At 38.9% G+C, this 17,909-nt stretch overlaps 1 protein-coding gene across 2 annotated transcripts in view; it reads right to left on the bottom strand.

Moving 5' to 3' along the window:
- The window catches only part of LOC129751004 (uncharacterized), a 951,184-nt gene that overhangs the window by 210,827 nt on the left and 722,448 nt on the right, over window positions 1-17,909 (bottom strand). For both annotated transcript variants that reach the window (XM_055746238.1, XM_055746239.1), the window contains 2 exons: window positions 12,797-13,696; window positions 11,282-12,043 (listed from right to left, as the gene is read on the bottom strand). In XM_055746238.1, the coding sequence (XP_055602213.1) occupies window positions 11,282-12,043; window positions 12,797-13,696 (1,662 nt within the window). The remainder of the gene's footprint in view (window positions 1-11,281; window positions 12,044-12,796; window positions 13,697-17,909) is intronic.

The following is a 17,909-nucleotide window of genomic DNA, read 5'->3' as shown; positions in this document are numbered from 1 at the left end:
ATATTTTTCTGAGGTGCAAAGAATTTGAGCGCTAATTTTGATTAATTTTGGTGTCCTGGTGAGAAAATTCTGCGTTTTTCTTACAAAACTTAAAAAAAATAATAAAAAATTAAATAATGCTGTGTATCAACTTTCTTCAAGGCCGCAATCAATTTTTACTTCTGCGAAAAAAAAACTAGAGATGTTATCTATTTTATAAGCAAAATTCAAATCGTTTTGTAGACTTCAACAAATTTGTTGAATTAAGCAAAAGCTTTTCTTTAACTTTCTTCAGTTATGTCAATAATTATTGTTTTTCCAATCTTGAAGAATGGAAAAATTTCAATTTTTTTGATCATTTATCGTCATCATTATTTTCATAATATTATTTCTTAATTGAATAAAGTGTAATAAATTAATTGAGAATAAGTTTTTACTTTTATGTAGATTCGTAAGTTCATCAGTTTTAAAAACGTTTCACTTATTTTGATTATTTTAATATTTTTTTAAGAATCGATCATGAGTTTTCGATCATTTAATGGAAAGTTCGAAAAACGAATCTTATTAGCAACATTAAAAGTTGATTTTAATGTGCAATGGTAATTAAATGAGTAATTACTGTGTGCTCTCAATATATACAACACAACATGGAATTCCTTATTTTGTATTTTTATCAGTTACGTATTTGATCATTCAAGGTATCACCCATTTCTAAACCTGCAATTTGTCAGTAATGAAGAATTTTATATGTTGTATTCTAAATAAATTACAAAAGTTATTATTGTTATTTTAAATTACAACGTTATTAATTAAAAACATAATCAATCGTTCCGTGTTCAAAACCATTAAAACAGTCGATCATCAACCAGTCTTAGTTTTGTTTAGTTTTAGTGTATTTTATCTTATTAAATTATTGAACATAACTTGATAAAATTAGCAAAAAATAAATAGTAAATATCGAATAATCAATCTTTTAAAGGAAAAGATTTTCCATTGAGATTCATATTTTAGTCTATTTAGTTAAATAACACATTTCCTCGCACGACATTATAAACATTTGTGTTCCCAGCATGATTAAAATTTGCTCGCGATTACTTTTATCATCATTTTGCTGCCAGACATGCTGAGAACAGTAGCGTCCATTACCAGGGGGCTCAATTGAGCCTTTTGGTATGGGGAGTGTGGTAGGTCGTTACAAAAAGTATTATAGAAAAAAACCCAAAATGGTTTTTGTAACTAGTAAAACGGTGTGGTCCATTTTAAACTCGAGCGCTTTCAAACAAGTTAAAAACAAAAAATCAAATAAAATATATGATAGATAGTCTTGAATTACAAAATTGGTTCGAATCCAGCATGTGATTCATCATCTATTCATGTTTCAACTTATCTTTTACCTAGTACCTTATAGGGATGAATAACACGATAGTGTTAAATCCCAGACAAATAGACAAACAAATTTAACCTAGTACCTATGAAGCTTCAACTCCCACTTAAAGTTAACAACGAGGCGGCCAAAATGTATTCCAAATTAAAAATAAATGGAGCATCATCAACCGCAATCCTACAAGTTTGTCGATTTCCGATACTTGAACACGTGTTTCGGAGAATGCCCGATTGACCATTCGTTATTTTAATCGGATGAACTACTTATGGAGGAAATTTATCGACTAAGTTCTATCATATTTAGAAGCTAGGTCAGAGCGTAGAGTGAAGCATCTACCGATTTGTGAGCAACGTACATCACCTACATAAACTCATTCATATGTTCGTCTCTTGAAGCAGCAATTAGTTCTGAATTGCTAACCTTTCAGGCAGGATGCTGCTTTTCAATCTCTTCGTTGTGAACTCTCCGGGATACATTTGATTCGATGCCGTAAGCAGCACATGTGTGGAATGGATGCCTCCAGCCATGTTCCGAATTTGTAATCTCAATCTCGGACAAAATCAATACCCATTTTCCTCCCACAAAACAATTCCTGCTGCTCTGAATGGAAAGTTTCGAGCAATGCACCCGGAAAGCTTAAACACCGTACTAACAGTAGTCGGTAATTCCCTATTGATTTGGATTTGTTGAATTCAGTCAATTTGCTGCTGCACGTTGTTGAAATGGAACCCGATTCCAATTTTAGATGGACAAATCCGTTAATGGACGGTGGCTTGCGTTCGATGGGGGTTTTGCTGTGCTTTCGAGACTTGCGGTTTACCAAACGGCGCGCAAAACTCACGGGAAAATTTTCCCGAATGTTGCTATCAATTATTTATTGGCCAAGCTGATAATGAGTTGGGAATGAGGTATCTAATGTTTCCTCAATGTTGAAAATTGATCGAAAGTATGGCTAGAGAGTTGTTAAACCCATGCTAAAATATTTGCCAGATCTGGGGGAAAGTCTCGGGTTTTGCCCGGTTGGGCTAAAGGTGATTTATTTTGAAAACCAAAAATTCAGAATTCAAATAAGAGGTTGCTGCTTGAGGTTCTGATAAAAATTTCGCTTCTTGGTTCATAATTCATGGGAATTATTATCTGGAATCCAGATCCAAAAATCGTCTTAAATTCGGAATTCAGTTTTTGGACTCAGTTTGAAAATCTAAATTCTAAATTTAAATAAAAACAATTTCAGATCGATGTTAAGTTTTATTTAAATCTAGCTAAACCGGTGTGCTTTGCACTAGATAGAAACACTTAAAATTAGTAGAACAAATTTTTTTGAAGGAATCATTTCAAATGAATTTTCTGGATTAATTAAACACAACCATTTCGAAGTGAGAACTGCAGCAGTAGTTTCAAATTGCAATTAAAAGAGGATCATATCTCATTTAGTGAAACTTGAACGCTTAATTTTTTTTCAAGATCAGAAATTTTCGCTTTGCTTTTATCTTCAATTTTCCCAAATTTATGTTCTATGGGTATGAATTCTCCACACTCTCCTTCTTCCAAAGTTGGGAGGGCTCACGAACAACTATAAAAAAATTTCAGTATCTAAATAACGTCACATAGCACATTTGGCTCTATTTTGTTATAAGTTTTAGATTTATGCCAAACAAAATATGAAACAAAACTGGTCTGTTATCCGGCGCAGCCACAAATTTTTCTGGCAACCCTGCTCTCGCCACATATTTCTACGAACAAAAATCCGATTCTTCCGCTCAAACGTCAAATCTACGGGTGTGAAACTTGGTGCACGTAATGGAGATGAATTGAACAATCATTCTCTGCGAAAAGATGTGAACGAGATTTGCAGGGAAGCGCTCGAGTGGACTCCAGAAGACCATCGAATGAGAGGCAGGCCCAGAAGCTCGTGGCGGCGTAGTCTAGCCGCTGGAATCCACACAGTTGACAAAACCCTGGGCTGGTAGCAAGTGAAGACGCCGGCTCCGGATCATCGACAGTGGAGGTTTTTTCCCAAGTAACAATAAAAGTTTTGACAACCTTCACAGCTCGCTTAAGAATATTTCCTAAAGCTAACATATGGACTAGTTGGCCCTGATTATACAACGCCTTTAAAGTTAATTCACTGAGCTAAAAAAAAATATCCAACAGAATAGTTTTATTCGTCCTTATACCTAGACGTAACTTTAAGGAACCTTTCAGAGCTCTCTGAAGACTACCCACAGCTGTTTTAAAATTACGTCATGGAATCTGATAGGAATTTTATTGTAGGAACTTTCAGTTCCGTGTTTGTTTTTCTCGTGTTATACACTTACTATTTGATTACGAGAAATGTTTCTATGATTTTTTGAGGACCCTCCGTTCTTCAAGTCGAAAAATTTTAAGGGAGGAGAGCAGTGCTCCCATTCAATTTTTAACATCACTCGAGAACTTATCCAGCAAACGGAACGAAATTTGGCTTGGCAGAGTATTTGAGCGCAAGAAATGTTTCTGTGAATATTGGGTACTACTGTCTGCTTCCAGTTGTGTGATAGAAAGGAGAGAGCGAGGCACCTTTACAATTTTTCGTATAACTCGAAAACTAATCGAGCAAATGGAAACAACTTTGGCATGGGAAAGCATTTGGATACGTAAAATGGTTATTTGCTTATTTAAGACTTCTTTCTCTTCAATTGGGGGTACAGTTAGAGAAGACGGGAGCTCACATAGGATTGTTTTGCATAAACCAAGAGCTAATCTAACAAATGGAACCAAATATGACATGGGAACAATCGTTCAATCGAGCAAATGGAACAGAATCGGGCATGGGAATGTATTTGAATATACGGAATGTTTGATCTTGATACAAATACGATACATATTTTATAGCATAACTCGACAACTAATAAAGCAAACGAAACCAAATTTGGCATGAGAGGGTATTCGAGCACATGAAATGATTTTCCGGTGGTTTAGCACCCCTCCCTCCGTTCAGTGGAACGATAAAAAGTGGAAAGAGGGTCACTCAATCATTTTCTTAATATTTCGATAACTAATCGAGAAAATGGAACAAAATCACATGGGAGCATATTTGTGTACGGCAATATTTCTTAGATGGTTTATGGCGACCTCCTTTTCCTGTCAGAGGGAATTTATAAAGTGGGGAATGGATCTCACTTTTTTGAATAACTCGAAAACTTATCGAGAATGGAGCCATATATGACAGAGGATCGTTTTTGTACTCAAGAAGAGTTATTCTGATGTTATGAGACCCCCTTCCTTTAATTAGTGGTACAGGAATTGGAAAGGGAGTTAATCTCACAATTTGTATAATAATTCGAGAACGTCAATAATAGGTCAAATAAGTGTCCCGTGACGTTATTTTGTTACAACAAATGTTTCTAGGATAGTTTCTCTTCACATTAAAAATAGGCAGCGAAGATCCCATGTATAAAAAAAAATTTTGGCATATGTTATAAACTTATGAAGCAAAGAAATCCAGAGTCATAAAAAGGATTAGAACACGGATTTAAAAAAAAAAAGTTTTGAAAATTTAACACAAAATGAAATTTTGAAATTGAATTGAAAATTTTTGTGCAAATAAATGAAAAGTTAAATAACTAGCTTTAATAAATTTATATAATTTTTGGAAGGTGTAGCATGAATGCTCATTAGGACCAGGAATGATGAAAAATGTTTTCAGATTTTCGGATGACCCCTTCTGGAGGGGGTCGCCCATAAAAGACAAATATTGTTTTCGCGATATTGACGTTTTTTTGAAAGACGAGCAATCGATTTCAGGTGTCAAATTTTGTGTAAGGGGTCAGCCAAAGGGGTCGTCCATATTAACTGTTCACTGTTTATGCTTTTTTTTACGGGGGCGGCAAAAGGAGTCCTCCATATTAACTTTTCAATATCTTAGTGATATTGTCGTTTTTATACATTGAATTGGGAAGCAAATTTGTACATAGGAATTATTAGGGACAAACAATTGATTTCACTTATCCAAATTAAAGTCAGGGGTCGGCCAAAGGGGTCGTCCATATTAACTATTCACTGCTAATGCGATATTGTCGTTATTATACATCGGACTCAGATGAAAATTGGTACACGAGAGTTTTGAAGGACGAGCAATCGAATTTCATGTGAACAATCCACAAACCTAACTTGTACCTTAAAAAAGATATCCTATGTAATACATTTTCGAAAGTATAATTTTTATTAAGGGTGCTTATTTCAAAGCTGTTTGGCCGTAGGATGAGAAAAGTAACTGTAACTGTAACTTTTCTCATGAAACACTTAGCTTTCTCATGTTAGCAAAAAATTAATCATATGAATAAACGTGTTTTTAAGGACGAAATTTTTTGAATTTCCATGGTTATTTAATACGCAAAAATGTCTTCTTCCATATAACATTGAAACGCGCTGTGCTAATTCAAGAATCTACCAATTCATATCATTTTTTGCAACGGTATTGGCGATTTGCAGCTTGAAACGACTCTCAGAGGGCCCTGCGATCAAAAGGGTGATATTATGGATTGAAGCGTCAAGACACATAGTATTTTTTTTTCAAAACAAACTGGAATATTACAAAATTTTGGAGTTAAGATCAATTTATCAATTTATCAATGTTGTTCCAAATTATTACAGCGAGGAAAACCTACCCGGAATCATATTTTTTCCAGTTTAGAACATAAAGGAGTTTTTTTTAGAAATAATGATGAATCACTCGTAAGGTAATAAACTTCAATATTTATAAGTTGAAAAAAATTAACAATTTTTGCACGAAGACATATTTTTACACGAAAAATAAAACGAACCATAAGCATTTGGATTACAACAGCAAAAAAAAAGTTTGCGTGTGTGGACGAAAGGGAAAAAATAAATTGGGGAATACCGAAAGGCAATTGGCGAAATATGAGAAAGTGCATTAAACTATCATCGATTAATATATCATTTTCGATTTTGATGCATCGCAGATCTATAGCGAGATCATGCACTTTATTCCTTCACAAAAGAAGAACCATCCTGCAAAACCATTATCATGAAATAATTAAATTTAACAAACCTAAATTTAAGATATTAAATGTTTAACTAAGCGATCTGTAAATGTTTGTTAAATTATTCAACCCAAAATGTTTAAAAAAACTCTAGTAATAAAAATCCGAATCCTTGCCCATACATTACTGAATAAATATATTAAAAAACTTAGATTTTTAAAAATCGTTTCCGGGAAAATCCGATACAAAAATGACATTAACTTTATAGCACCAAGTCCAAATTAAACTATGCAAAATCAGGTTTCTAAATAAACACGGAAATTGCCATGAAGTTATTCGAGAAGAAGCCTCTAGTTGCTGTTTTATTTATTTTTATTACTTTCATTGCGAACACATTCTAAAAATAGTTTTTTTTTTAAAATCATATGATGATGCGATGGCTCGTTAACTAAATACCTATAAAGAAAGTCGTTTTGAAAACAAGCATTTTACTGGAATATTCTTCCATTCATAGGAGATTGAGCTGAAACGTCCAAGAGGGACCATTTGCAATTAAATGGTTTCAGCAACAGTTAAATGGGACAAAGCTTGAAAACAAATTTGAATTCGAATTTATCATGATTTGGTCGGAAAGAATCCTCAACGTAGTGTAAAACATTCACAAAATCTATTCCTTATCAGATCAGCTTAAAAGTTCGAAACGGAAATCAAAATTGAAATTGGTTGAGAAAATCCTGAAAAACTCTGTTTGCTAATGCAAGATGTATGATAATAAGTAAATTGATGATTGTCTAATCTAATTTAAACATTGTCACTGGCCAAAAATTGGCAGTTCCCAAAAAAACTTGAATTTCGTAAACAACTTGTATTTAACGCCATGTAAAAAAACGGCTATCATCACTCTTTTGCTAGTTCCGTAACTAAAATTTTGTAAGCGCTGCATGTCAAATAGTTTTGCTGCAAATCGCCAATACGCATTCAAAGAAATAATTTTAATTATGTGTGTAGGTAGGGTAACGGCCAATTTTGGACCGCTTTGGGAAGTGACTATGCAATTTTCTGAAATAAAAAAGTACATGTAACAATTTTTTATTGCTTCATCCATTCATTACAAAGATCAAGGCTTTTTCTATCGAAACATATCGTCGTTTGTTACAATGTAACAAGGTTACAGCCTAAAAACTCGTTTCTTTGATCATTACTCAGGTCGGTATTTTGGACCACCAGGTTACTATTTTGGACCACCCTTTGGACCTAATTTGGACCACCCTTAATCTGAATCAGTTTTTTTTTCTAAATTTTGCTATACTTACAACCGCGATTGATGCACAATTACAACAATAATTCAGTTAATCTCTACCTTTCCTATTCTTGTAGTCAAGTTTTGTTTGTTCACGTTAATTCGTTCCTGTTATATCCAAGAACGACTAGTTTTCTATAAGCGTGTTGGTTCGTGCTGACACTCAGCCGAACTTGCCGAACAAAACAAAGAATAAAGAAACGCTTGAAAAAGCTTAAATAAACAAGGATCTAAAAGAGCTGGTCTCTTTTAGTTCCAGCTGTTCACTTAATAATACGCGTTTTTAATTTAATCCGAAATCTAGTGATAAAACATAAAAGTTCCAAATTCTTCCCGAGCCTCTATTTAGGTACACTTGTTTGTTGAATAGTTCCTACTATAACCATCTATTATTTTTTAACAACATCTACTGCTTTTAGACAGTAGTTTTTTATAAGAACTCTGTAAAAACTTTTTTTTTGGGATTTTAAACCGATTGGTTTATTCATCCCCAAACTAAGTAAAAACAGGAAAATTCCCCAGTTATATAGTGTGTTTCAAATGTATTGAAAATTCCGACAGCATACTACAATCTCGACGAAATTTGTTCTGCAGTGTTTTATACCGACTAGTTGACTTATCTTTAGGATCAATTTTAGAACGCAAATCTCCTTCACGCGAACAAATGATAACCTGCATACAAAAAAACTGTATCTCAAACAGTATTTACGATACATCAACGGCTTCAGAAAAAGTGATCGTCTATGTAAACGTAGCTATTATATTGAACTTTAGATCGACAATGATAAGAACGAAACATGAACGTTCATGTGGAAAAGTGATGGTATCTGGTTCGGTGGATTAATGATATGAACGATTTACTTGAATTTTTCAATAATGTAAAAATGATCTCGAACCGTTACCCATGACTTACGTCAAAAATTGGCCGAAACGCGGATTAGAGCTGCCAGGTGATATTGCAAAAAATCAGCATATATTTATGAAAATATCTTTATAAATAATTTTCATTAAATTAAGAATATTAATACCAAGTAGCATTCATGTTCAAAACGGTCCAATGAATCCCAATTTCAAGTTTTCTTTAGAAATCCTGCAAAATCTCTTTAAATTTTTTTTTTTAATTTTGTTCAGCTGACTAAACATACCTTTGTTGGCCTGCAGTTTACATCTCAAAACACCACTGCAGTGATGATATCATATGAGTCAAAGATTATCATCGGTTTAACTATTTTATAATTGATTTTTTAGATGTCGTTATCATTTAAATATAAATTCAGCTATAATTTAGACATTTTTATGAAAATCAGAAAATTTTACAGACTATTTTTCAAAAATCTGGTAAATTCAAGCTGTTGGAGGATGAACCACCCTAAATGAAAAACGCAGCCATCTGCGGCTACCAATGAAAACTGGCGAACAGTGATGTCGGACTTGAGGCAACAAGCGTTTAACGGATTACCAAAGCGCGGGAATCTCAACTCTAGAGAAGATCACCCACCGTTCTTGCTCTCCCAAGACTACGGAGTAGTCAGTCGCGATCGGATAACCGAGCACAGAAGGTCACGGGGAACCTCTGCAAAACCCCATAATTTGTACTTAGAATAAGCCAATAAATGTTAATTGTAGTGTAGTTAAATAAATAGTGTTTTTTAGTAATAAATGTAGTGTTCCTTCAAATAAATGTGTTGTGCTTCAAATTTTCGTCAGTGGTTTGAGAATCATTGGTCCGGAGTTGACCAGAATCCCGAACAACCTCAACACAAGGCACTACAAGCCGTGGCATCAATCCGCACTTCTGAGGGCAGAAGGGAAAGAGCGACTACACTGCAGGATCCAGGAGTGGTCCAAAGGTCAACGGAGGTCATTCTACAGCCAAACGGGTACGTCAACACCCCCCAACACAAGCGTTATTGAAAAATTAGGACGGTCTCTCAAAAATCAGGACAAATCCTGAAAAATCAGGACACCTGGCACCAGTGGCACCTTTGACCGAAACGCGTGTCAAGGAATAAGAAAACTTCAAGAAGAAGAACAGATATTGACAAATTTTCCTATTCCGATCCAGAGAGGTTTTTTATTCCAAAACTTTGGATTTTCTCCGAATCTATGTGGAATTGCAGCATAACGGACCATACATTCAAGGTAAGAGAGGGCAATTAATATGCTCAGTTACCAAATACTGAGCATTAATCTTTTCTTTTTCCACAGCAACGAAAAATGTCAGATAATGAATCATTCAAAGCACCTTTGAAGAGAAATGGAGTGCTTCCAGCCGAACTACCATCCCTTGCCGATCCCTTCGAGCACCGTGCCGGAGGTGCCAGAGGTTGTTCCGGAACCTCCGAGCGGCATTTTTTTTTATGGAGCACATCATACATTCCCGGCTCAAATTTCTTCAGACAGGAACGTTGTGGTCAGTTAATGCTGAACAGGTTCGGCTTTCAGGAAGAAAGGCAATGAAATTCTCATAAAATGTAAGTGATTATGAAATAAAATTTATAGTATTTTGAAGTGTTAATTTGAATTTCAATAAAAAATAATCCGAAATTTCCATTGACCTGTCAAAATATTATGTATGTGTGCGTGTTGCATTCACAAACGTTTCCATATATCATTTGCTTAACGTTGAAAACACGTAATGTAGAATCGTTACAAAACTTTTACCTAAAAAGTTAAGCTACGAGGTTCCTGGAATAAAACTGTAACAATGACAGTTTCATCCTCAGAAAACGTTTTCTCAAACAATTTTTGAACTTTTACCAAACGGTTTGTAGAACAGTCTTCCCATACAACGGCTTTAACAGTTTTAAACAGTTACATAACCTAACAACATATTTAAAATATAATCAATTCAGAATTCACGATTCAAGCAATGTATTTTACAATTCGTATAATCGTTTGCCAAACGTTATTTTACGTTTAATAAAATCGTCGTTTGACTTTTTAAGCAATCGTTTGGTTACAATCCACATTTAGGCGGGAAGTCTGACATCATCAACTCCGCAACATGTCATGTAGTACTCAGGTTATGTTGGGTGGTCCAAAATAAGTCCCTAAGGAATAAAGTGGGACCTATTTTCGACATGGGTCAAATCGCTATTAAAACAAGTTTTTTTTGGTTCTTCGAGCTTGCAAACTAGTTTTCATGTGTTTTGTCATAGGTGTGAACATGTTTGTAGTTGTTAAATTCATCACAGCTTGGCAGAAAACTTCTTAGAAGTTGACTCCAATAATGACACGTCCTCCTGAAATCATTTTGATTTGGCCCAACCGTTAAAAATCAAAACTTCGTTTTCAATTTTCTGTGTCTTATCTGCTTATTTAAATGAAATCTTAGGTATGATTGGAATCATAAGAAGTAGCTTTAACTGCATTTGATCAAAATTTCCATGGTTAACATGATTTATGAGAGAAAAATTGGAAAAAAGCTGCAAGGTAATCCAAAATAGGTACCCGGTCCAAAATAAGTCCGGTACCCTACTAGAGATGAGTTGAAAAATATAAATCTTTTTCTTCGGAAAACATGAAATATCTGTGGCTGTACTATTGCAAAGGTCTATTTTGTTTTCCAATTGTTGTTGTTGTATGATAGTAAATTATGTTTCTTTTGAAAAAAGTATTTTTGCCTTTACTCACCTCGTTTTCCGGTCACGTCCCTCCCTCCCGGAGCTAGATTTTTCCGAAGCCCCACCCGGCAAATTTCCACCTCTGCCGGAATTGGGACTACGGTTCATCCTATAGCTGCTGCCATTGCTTTTGACGCTACTGTTGCTACTTCCCCCGCCACCATTTCCGCCTCCGCTGGCAGAACCATGGCTGGTCCTTCGGTGTTTCGGTTCCGAAGCCGGAATAGCACCATAGTTGCTGCTTCGCTGCTGGGCTGCCGAGTCCGAGGATTGTCGTTGGACCACCCCGGGCTGCCCGATGCCACCACGATCCCGGGTGATGGGCATCTCATGGTCTCCCAGAAAGGTTATCGAGTTTGCCTTCACAATGGCGGCCGTCGAGAGCTGGCCCCCACCACCGTAATAGTACCGGGGCATCCCTCCATTATTGGAGCCCCCACCACCCACAACCGCCGGCAGGTCCCTATCGTGAATGTCCACGTTCTTCTGTTTCTTCAGCGGATGATGGCCGACGCCACCGTAGCTATTGGCCTTGACCTGGACCAATCCGCCGGCACTACTGGTGCCAATCACAGTTCCCACGTTCCCAACCCCACCACTCCCTTTGGCAACAACACCGCCACTAATCCTCCTGTTCAAACAGTTCTCACTACCCGATTTGATCAACTGATTGTTGTGTCCGCCGACCGCCAGGGACGACAACTGATGGCTGCTCGAGGGCGTCTGCAGGCCACAGTGCGGCCAAAAGTCACAGGAACTGGCGGTACAACAACTGAAATGGGAAATGCAGAAGGAGGGGGATCAAAATAGAATGTCTGCCTGTTTCTTTTTTGTAGGTGCTTCTTTCTCGCTGTTATCGGTTAACAGTGTGTGTGCGCCAATGATTTTTTTTCGTTTTTTCGCTACTTGAGGGATTGGTTTTTTTTTCGTTTTGATTTAATTTGATTTGTTGGTAGTTATTTCCGAAAAACGTCCTTATCGAGGGTTTTTTTTGTTTAGAAACTACAAGGAATAATAGAGATATTAGAACACTTTAGAATCACACTCGATTGACTTAAAACAGGTCCGAAAGATTGACTTGTTCAATTGTTTGTAGGTTTGTCTCTTATTTTGATTTTTTCAATGTTTAACAGTTTCCGCGTTAAAGTTTAGTTTAAGTGTTGCTTAACTAGTGGTAAATGCAGTTTCGACTCGGTTTAAAAGCTACGTTTTGCATTCTTTTTAACGGTATATTAAAAATCATTCTTATCGTATCGTATTTTAAATTCCTTGTTAGTAGTCTTATGGTTAGTCTTACGCGTAGGCTTGCACCTGTCGTCAACATTTTTTTTTTGGAGATCGCCTCCAAGGTTAGTACTGTATTAGGTAGAGAAGCATAACGTGTGATTATTCGTCTTGATTCTAAGGTAGGTTAGGTGCATGTGCAGGGCATCGACACTACTACTCTTTGCTGCCCCGATCCAGGTTTGGATCAGGTTGATTTTGCTCAGTACACAGTAGGAGAAGGAATGAAGCTGTTCAATACCTGCCAGAAGATGGCGTACCAGCCGGAGGTACCACCGCATTTCTAGCTTCCCTTTGCATCTGTTTGTTTTTGGTAGCGTACAGGAACTTCTTCACAAGCTCGGCTTCTTTGAACGAACTCGTTGTAGTCGCTGCCTTCGGTGGCTCATCGCAGAAATCCGGCGTCGTTCGATCGTCAAATTCCGAATCCGGCGTCAAATTCCTCATAAGGTACAGATCCGAAGGCTTCTGATATGATCCCAACAGCGCTGGCTTGCTGGCTCCCGGTACAGGCGATCGTTCCCTCGACATCGGTCTCCGTTGCCCATAGTTCATGATCGGGGATCTGCTTAGCGCGTTTCGTCCCATCTCAAACTGCAGATCATGCTCGTACAGCCTAGCTCCATAACTCTGTTGCGGACTCTTGTTCCTCGACGTAGACGATTGACTGTACTCATTGCTCGACGAAGTCCCCGTCGAGCTAAACACTCGATCGTGACTGTACGATCGTCCCTCGGTGCTTGCATACACGCGCTTCTCGGCATCGAGTCCAAAGTTTTCATCGAAAGACTTACTCTTGTCGAAGTCGTACTCGTACACCCCGTAGTTGTTATTATCGAACGACTTGCTCTTGTCCACATCGACGATCGTATGGGCCATAGCCGTCTCCCTTCTCAATCGATCCAGCGTTGAATTAGGCGAAACCCTGAAACCACCTTTCATCGAATCGTGGGTCAGCAACTTCCTGCCACCGGTTGTAACAGCGTACAGAGGTCGTTCCTTCGGTACATTTCCCAACCTCACGACAACCTTGTGAGGTTGCTGTTGCGGCTGCTGTTGTTGCTGTTGTTGTTGTTGCTGCAGTAAGGCCCCAGGCACCATCTGCTGTCGACTAGGTGATCGTTCTGAGAGCTGCAGGGATCTATAGAATAAGAAAACAAGAACAAACTCTGTTAGAAGTGTAATGTACCGAAATTATAACGATTCATCATCTAGTTAGGAGATATTAGGCCCAAGCTGATGTGCAGAATCGGCTACTACTAGCTAGTCTACGGTTGGTTTTTTTATTTGTTGGTTCTTTGTTGCAGGCTGTAGATGTGTCGCTGTTGATTTGGTATGATTTGATCGCTGAGAAAATTTGGAAAAGCGCGTTTGAACTATTAATAAAAATAAGCAAGTATCTGATAAAAAATTAAAAAACTAAACTCGAAATAATGTTCGACATGAAGTACAAAAACCCTTGAGGGTCTTCTTATAGTTTTAATATATATTTATTGTTTGAAGAACATTTCCGACGGATTTTGATGGGGAATTCTTCCCATTGGTAGTCTAAAGTGATTAGAGCTTCTGCTATAAAGCGTAGTTAATTTGAAATTGGGACACCTCATTTTGGTAATAGCTAGATTTCTAATGATTGGACAGCAAAATTTTTACAGCACTGAGCTGTATATTTTCAACGAAAATTTTTAAATTTACACGTTTCTAAGATATTCACCACACCATACAATAGAGAAGGAGATAAATGTGCACAATTTCCTTCAAAATGCATCATTATGAACTGTTGCGTTCTGTCCTTTAACACGTTCGTCGCTAAGCGTCATCCACTACAAAATAACACTTACTTTGAAAAGTTCATTCGTTTTCATTCAAAATTATTTTAGATGAAATATTACCGAAGTTTTTACACTTTTTCACGAAATTGGAAGTCGAAAGTATATCTCCAGTTGATGTTTTGGCTTTCTTTTTGAAGATTTTGTGATGAAACCACAAGTCCAAATTGCCCAGTTTTATCCAAGTTTGCCCAGATTTTTTATTCAAAATTTGAGAAAGGTCCGATCAGGTACGTTTGCCTGGATTTAATTGAAAAAAGGTGGATTTGACCCGGATTTATTCACTTTATTTGTCAAATCAAACAGAAAAATATTGTTGGCGTTTTCAATTTATTTGAGCAAAACCGAATTTTTTAGCAAGTTCTATAAAAATAATCACAATAGGTTTTTTGGAAGCCTTGACTTTAGTGTAAAAATCTTCTGATGAGTTTTGATGAGAAAAAAAACGTTCTTCAAGTTTTTTTTCTTGATATTTGTTGAGGAACTCCTGGGTTTTGCTCACATTTGCTGGGATATTGTCTGGATTTTAGGTCGACAATTTTTTAATCAAATGCCCGGATTTTGCCAGGTTTCAAGATAAAATAGCCCGGATTTGTCCGACCCAGGCTCTGAGCTGAAAAAAAATCTGGCAACATTATCCTAGACATCGTGAGTAAACTCCTATGTCTAGTCCTTGGACTCAGTAGAGTGCTGCTTTCTGAATCCAGACTGCTCGTCGATCAATATTTCATCTGACTCAAGAAAATGTAAAAATTGCTTTTGAGCTCCTAACTTCAGCACCTGTTCTTGCAGTGCTAGCATGTTTATCGGATGATATAATTTAGCTTCTCGTGATTTTTTTTCTTTTTAGATAGGGACAACAGTCGATTGCTTCCATGTAGAAGGTGTCAATCCCGATTGTTGACTCGTATTTATAATTTTTGTCATGGAGAACTGAAACTAGCTGCTTTTTCGGGTCAGAAGACCAAAAAGTCATCCAAGTTCCATGGCAAGTGTCACAGATGCGGAAGGCGAGGTCACCTCAAGAAGAATTGCCGTCAGAAGTCTGCAGGTGAAGCTAATCCAGCAAGCCAGAAAAACGCGGCGAGTTTCGTGGCCAATCGAGGTGGTTCCAAGCGATGTGGCAGCAAGTTAATTTTTTAGCTCGATTCGGGGGATCAAGCTATCATTTAGTGAATAGAAAGAACGTTTTTTCGAAGATCCAAAATTAAACTAAACCGTTCATCATCAACGTGGCGAAAAATGGAAAATCGATTGTCGCTCGTAAGGCTGGAGATATCAACGGCGAAAGCAACAAGCAGATTCTCATCAACATGAAGGAGGTCCTCTACGTTCCAGTTCTACGCGACAACTTAATTTATTTTTTATTTTATTTACATAGTATTCCGTCTCACGACATAACTTGACGAACATAATTCCTAAAATTCACTCGGTTCATAGCAACCGTTCTCCAATTTCTCGGGCACCCTACGTTCGCCAGATCACGCTCCACTTGGTCTAACCACCTCGCTCGTTGCGCCCCCGCTCGTTTTGTTCCTACCGGATTCGTAGCGAACACCTGTTTTGCAGGACAGTCGTCCGGCATTCTCGCAACATGTCCCGCCCAGCGTATCCGGCCAGCTTTCACCACCTTCTGGATACTGGGTTCGCCGTAGAGTCGCGCGAGTTCGTGGTTCATCCTTCGCCTCCACACTCCGTTCTCCTGTACGCCGCCAAAGATGGTTCTTAACACTCGTCGCTCGAATACTCCGAGTGTACGCAGGTCCTCCTCGAGCAATATCCATGTCTCGTGCCCGTAGAGAACAACCGGTCTAATGAGCGTCATATACAGGTTACACTTCGTGCTAGGGCTAAGTCTTCTCGACCGCAGTTGCTTGTAAAGTCCATAGTAGGCACGACTTCCGCTGATAATTCGCCTCCGTATCTCACGGCTGGTGTCATTGTCTGCGGTCACCAGTGAGCCGAGATAGACAAAGTCTTCGACTATCTCCAGCTCGTCTTCGTCGATCGTGACCTTGTTATTACTGGACAAGCGGGTTCGGTCGGTCTCGGATCCGTAGGCCAGCATATACTTCGTCTTGAACGTATTAATCATCAACCCAATCCTTCCTGCTTCGCGTTTCAGTTTGCGGTAGATCTCCTCCACCGCCGCAGATGATCTGCCGACTATATCAATGTCATCGGCAAAGCAGATAAGTTGACTGGATCTGTTGAAAATCGTGCCCCGCATTTCGCCCACCGCTCGTCGAATAACACCTTCTAGCGCCACGTTGAACATCATGCAGGGTAGATCATCACCTGGTCGAAGCCCCCTGCGCGATTCGAATGAACTCGACAATTCACCCGAAATCCGCACACAGCACTGCGTTCCATCCATCGTCGCCTTGATCAGTCTGATCAGCTTCCCGGAAAAGCCGTTCTCGTCCATGATTTTCCATAGCTCGTTACGGTCGATCGTGTCGTATGCGGCTTTGAAGTCGATGAATAGATGGTGCGTAGGGACTTGGTGTTCCCGGCATTTTTGGAGGATTTGCCGTAATGTGAATATCTGGTCCGTCGTTGACCGTCCCTCCATGAAGCCGGCCTGATAACTTCCCACGAATCTGTTTGCTTGTGGCGTTAGGCGGCGGAGTAGGATTCGGGACAGCACTTTGTAGGCGGCATTGAGGACAGTGATCGCTCGGTAGTTATCACAGTCCAATTTGTCGCCCTTCTTGTAGATGGGGCATATTACCCCCTCCTTCCACTCCTCCGGTAGCTGTTCTATGTCCCAGATCCGGATTATCAACCGGTGTAGGCAATCGGCCAACCTGTCCGGGTCCATTCTGATGAGTTCAGCTGCGATGCCATCCTTCCCGACTTGTTTCTGTTCAGCTGGCGAATGGCTTCCTTAACTTCACTCATCGTTGGGAGTGGCTCCTCTTCGTCGTTGGCTACGCCGGCGATGTACCTTCCCCCACCGTCTTGATCTCCTGCATGTGCGCCGTTCAGGTGTTCATCGAAGTGCTGCTTCCACCTTTTGATCACCTCACGATTATCCGTCAGGATACCCCCGTCCTTATCCCGGCACATTTCGGCTTGCGGCACGAAGCCTTTGCGGGATGCGTTGAGTTTCTGATAGAACTTTCGTGTTTCTTGGGAACGATGCAGCTGCTCCAGCTCCTCGAGCTCCTCCTCCTCCAGGCGGCGCTTTTTCTCCTGGAAAAGTCGGACTCGCTGCCTCTTCCGCTGTCGGTGATTTTCCACATTTCGACGGGTGCCTCTCTGCACTACTGCCGCCCGCGCGGCATTCTCTTCGTCCATCACCCTCCTACACTCCTCGTCGAACCAGTCGTTCCGTCGAGATCGCTCCACATAACCGATGACGTTCTCCGCAGCAATGTTGATGGCTGTTTTGATGGTATCCCAACAGTCCTCGAGAGGGGCTTCGTCAAGCTCGCCCTCTGCCGGCAGCGCTGCTTCGACCGATTGCGCGTAGTCTGCCGCGACCTCAGGTTGCTTTAGTCGCGCGATATTTAACCGAGG

Source organism: Uranotaenia lowii, chromosome 3, assembly GCF_029784155.1.
Source record: "Uranotaenia lowii strain MFRU-FL chromosome 3, ASM2978415v1, whole genome shotgun sequence".
NCBI lineage: Eukaryota > Metazoa > Arthropoda > Insecta > Diptera > Culicidae > Uranotaenia > Uranotaenia lowii.
This window is presented reverse-complemented; position numbering and strand designations above follow the sequence as displayed.